This window comes from Branchiostoma belcheri, unplaced genomic scaffold (assembly GCF_001625305.1).
Source record: "Branchiostoma belcheri isolate BF01 breed outbred unplaced genomic scaffold, Haploidv18h27 scaffold358, whole genome shotgun sequence".
In the NCBI taxonomy this organism is placed as follows: Eukaryota; Metazoa; Chordata; class Leptocardii; order Amphioxiformes; family Branchiostomatidae; genus Branchiostoma; species Branchiostoma belcheri.
Window position 1 is genome coordinate 81,266 of NW_017803974.1, and position 4,738 is coordinate 86,003.

At 36.9% G+C, this 4,738-nt stretch overlaps 1 protein-coding gene across 1 annotated transcript in view; it reads right to left on the reverse strand.

Annotated features, from left to right (window-relative positions):
• The window catches only part of LOC109475954, a 9,412-nt gene that overhangs the window by 4,142 nt on the left and 532 nt on the right, over positions 1 to 4,738 (reverse strand). Inside the window, exons 2-3 of the mRNA XM_019776763.1 lie at positions 3,354 to 3,502; positions 2,145 to 2,346 (exon numbers count right to left, since the gene is read on the reverse strand). Coding sequence (XP_019632322.1) covers positions 2,145 to 2,346; positions 3,354 to 3,502 — 351 coding nt within the window. The remainder of the gene's footprint in view (positions 1 to 2,144; positions 2,347 to 3,353; positions 3,503 to 4,738) is intronic.

Consider the following 4,738-nt stretch of genomic DNA (forward strand, 5'->3'; position numbering starts at 1 on the left):
GGTGTTTTCACTGCTCTTACTTGGAAGTATGTACATGTACATTTGCATGTGCAGATGTATGAAATATTTTGTTACATAACTAGATATAAACTGTGCCCTAGAGCCCCAACTACCATGGGAGCCCAGAGATTCTTCCTACCTAATACAGTATTTTTAAGTACTCAAGAAACGAAATGAAGGGGAGTATAAACGTTTCAATGAAGAGAAATAACAAAGATCATGCATTTCATGTAGAAGACTTACAGATTTCTTCTGTTGACTTATGGCACATGGGAATTCCCTGAAATCCTACACTGTTTAGAAAGAGAAAGCTAAATAAGAACTAGAAAGGCCAATATTTGCTTTGGAGCAAATACAGCGATGGGTTCACCACATTTTACCACATGGCAGGGAAAGAATGAGAAACACAAGGGAAAACAATGATTTACGTTGATATAACTATAATATGAAGTAACATACAACTAAAACAACAGTTGGATAGCTATTCCCTACTTTATTGGTTAGGATTTTAAATTGCATAATGCAAACTGTTGATTTAAAAAAAAAAAAACGTTACATGCCCCGCATTCCAATGCTGGAGCAGAAAAGCTTGAAATACCTACCAAAACACTTGAATAAAGACATACTGTCAGTATGGAAATGACTCTGTGCAGGTGTTAATCAAGTTAAATCCCAACAGCCAATCAGCAAGAAGTATAGAGGAAAGCTGCATGCCTATTGGTTGATGCCCTGCATTCCATTGTGATGACTCATGCCCAAACGTGGTAAACAAGGCACACTAACACAGTAATACATTTGCTATAACACAGCCAAAAAACTCAAATAAAACCATTCTAAAAGCCTGTATCACAATAATTTAAAAAACGCCTAGGGGTATTTGCCCACTGTACCTCCATACCAAATTTCAGGACCTTGGGCCCTAAAATGAAGAAGCTGAATCCATTTAAAAAATGGCAGGAGAAGGAGGAGAAGGAGAAGGAGGAGGAGAAGAAACATCAGAAAAAGCAATATGGGTTCACCACCACTTCGTGGTGTGGTGAACCCATAATGAAGACCTAATTTGCTGCCATTGGGTGGACAATATGATCAACTGACATAATACATGCAAATGGCGCTCTTTTTTGCAAAATCAATTATTAAGATCATTGTATAATTTGTCAACCGGAAGGGTTAACATCATTTCGCGAAGGTATAAGATCGTGGAACTCTTGTTGGTCATGCTGGGACGTGAAGGTTTAGTGGCCCGCTCCTGTAACCCATTGTGTCTTATGATAACAATTTTTTTAGAGAATGGTGTACATGTACTACATGTAGTGAAATAAATCACAAGAAACAACTTTGGTGTCTATGTGATTTTTTGTCTACAATTTTCAACTTAGGATTTTCCTTAAAAATCAATGGTACACAATAAAACGTACCATAATTTATCATATGATTGAATATTAATGTCTGCAAAGACTCTTACGTCATACATAGTCAAGCTAACCGCCATCTTGGAACGTCGATCTTGAAATTTTGAAAATATTATTCTTCAAGATACAGCCGCAAAACACAATGCAACTGAACTAAAGATGTTAACAAGAACAATTGATGTCAAAAATGCGAAGTTGTAAATTTTAGTAGAAAAAAATCAAAACATAGCAGAGCTAACCAATGACGTAATCAAATTAAACATTTTCAAGGATGGATATTACACATCATAAAAATACACAATATGTTCTTATTGTTAGAAAGTTTAATCCCAAAATTGCTAAATTAAAAAAAAAACAATACAGAAATGCATTGGTATAGCAACAAGAAAAACTTATCCCACTAATTGTTTCCAAACATTTCTTTAAACGAGGTCACCAAATTTGCTGGTCCTAGCGCAATCCGTTCCGGCGCTAGCCGAGATGAAAGTTGGCGCGGGCCTTAAAAGCCCCCCCCCCTCGTCTGAATATGGTAAATGTGAATTTGCTATCATTTCATAGTATTTAAATATAGTTAATGGGAACTTGCTATCATTTCATAGTAGTGAGTGTCATGGATTTTACACTTGCCGCATTTAGAAGTACATTAGCATCCCCACCACAGTCCAGATAGGGTTGAAAGTTTACTTTATTGAGTAGCATCCTACCAGTATTAAATACATGTAAGTATCTGACCTTTCTCACCAAGACAGGCCATCTTTGCAGCTGTGGAGTTTCGCTCGTTGTCCATGTTGCGTTTTAAGGCGTCGACAGTGTCAGACAGTCGGGATATTCCGTCCATGTTGCGTTTCAAGGCGTCGACAGTGTCAGACAGTCGGGATATGCCATCCACGTCGCGTTTCAAGGCTCCAAGTGTGTCGGACAGCTGGGAAAAGTCCTAAAAGACAGAGTCAGAGTGAAAAACTTTTGATATAGCAAGGGAATATACAGTAGTTTGCAGTTGCTTAGATTGACCGACCGGTACCAATGATAGAAGACGACACCCGACGGGACCCGGGCAGAACGGAAGACACGCTTTCGGGACGAATTACTTAGAAATGTACTTTGATGTGTCTTATTTACCCCTAATTAAATTGGGCGCACAAAATATGAAATTTTAGCAATTTGTCATTTCATTATGTAAATTAGGTCTTAATTTACATAATAGAATATGCCAATGTTGTTGTTCTCTCTTATACATGTCACAAGTGTTTCCTATTTGCGAACACAGTAGCTCTGACAGTTCATATTCTCCACTCAATGACGGTATTATCTTAAGAAATAAGGCTATTCTAGCATGCCCTTTTAAATTATGCAAATGAGGCCCTGATTTAAATAAATCATCTTAAGTGATATTGGAATTATTAATTTTCCAGCAGTTACCACTATAAAACTGTAGCGATTTGTCATTTCATTATGCAAATTAAGTCCTCATTTACATGATAGAAATGTACCAATGATCCGGTTGTTCTCAATTACATATATCAAAAGAGTTTCCTATTAGCGAACACAGCAGATTTATAGAATTTCCTCATTACTGATGCAAATTAGATCCTGATTCCAGAATTTCATTACTGATAATGCAAATTAGCTCCATAAATTTGCATAATTATCACGTGATTATGAAAAATCTGTCAACACCTTCTTGGGGTAAGGTCTAAAGTCTCATTCAAAATTTGTCTGTGCAGTGACAGTTCCTTTGATGCAGCCCGCCTAAAAATGCTAAAAACTGTCATGCCAATCTATCTTGAGTCGTGCTTAACTTCAGTGACATTCATTCATCCACCCATCCATACCTATATATATATATATATATATATATATATATATATATATATATATATATATATATATACGTCCAAACGCTACCAAAAACAGAACTGTTTGGGCAAAGGCAACAAATACCTTTTTAACATTGAACACCATTACGACGAGTAATACCAAGATGACCAAGGTTGCCACCACAGCAGTAATGCGAGTAATGCAGCCGCGGTAGGGACGAACAAAGTCACGGAGACCACAGCGGCCGTTTGTTTCACTCGGATACGTGTTGTCTGAAAGATAAAAAAACGTACGGGTTGTTCTTAGAGCTGCATTATTACACCGTGAGTAGCCGTTTTTTCGTGTTCGCAGCTAGAACACTGGATTCTCTTTGTGTAATCGGCATGCTATTTTATACGCCGCCTGTGGGCATGCCCGTGATGATGGACGAATGTGTATTTTTGCCGTTGCTGTTTTTGCGGTCAATGTAATATTTCAGATGCACCCCTACAATTATGAGGCAAATTGGAATGGACCAGAAAAATTACTATACTAAAATACTATTGTATGGATCATGGAGTGAAATACTGTTTTTCGTCTTTCTTCTTCTTCTCCTCTTCTTCTTCTTTGGGGCCAAATGACATGAAATTTCGTATAGAGGTAAAGTGGGTAAATACTCCCAGGCATTTTTTTTTTCATTTTCTTTCATACAAGCTTTAACAATCGTGTAGTGTCTACTTTAGATTCATGTAAAATTTGACTTTTTTATAGTTTTTTTTTTATCTTGCTCCCTAAAACGAAAACCAAATGACCTGAAATCACAAACAAAACATGTTATACATAACACGTTATTCACATATTTGGCGCATTGCATACACCACCTACAATCGCGTGAAATTTGCTATTTTAAGACAAAAGTGTACATTTTGGGCTCCTTTATCCACACATTTTATGGAAACACTTGATACTGGACGGAAACGGTTGATATGGAACAGTCCATTTTGGAATTGGGAGGAATTTAATGGACTAAAATATGCTGCATTTGCTCCCGAGCAAGTATCGGCGTTGTATTTTCAAATTACTTGTTCAACATAAACTACAATACACATTTTAATAGGTAAATACTACGTCTTAAGACTACTGTTAGTATTCTGTCCCCTGTATAATGGTAAGGCCCAAACAACTGGTCGGTTATTCGATTCACTTCAATAATAAAGCATCATATTTTGGCATCTTTACTTTCTCAGTGGCATTTATTTACAACAGAATATGGTTCATTCAACTTACTTTTCAAAGAAATAAAGAGAATTTCGCTTTTGTACATGTTGTAGAAATGAATGTACAGGGTCATTACAGAAAGACATATTTCAGTGGTGTAACTACACATTTGATTGTACCAAGACTGAATAAATCTAAATCTCAAAGCAGATCTTTTGGTGGAAGTAATACAGTGTCGGGTAAGAAGGGCCGTTACCGTTTGCCAACCGATGTTCGGCTGACCCCACCAAAAAATACCGGTGCAGAATTTA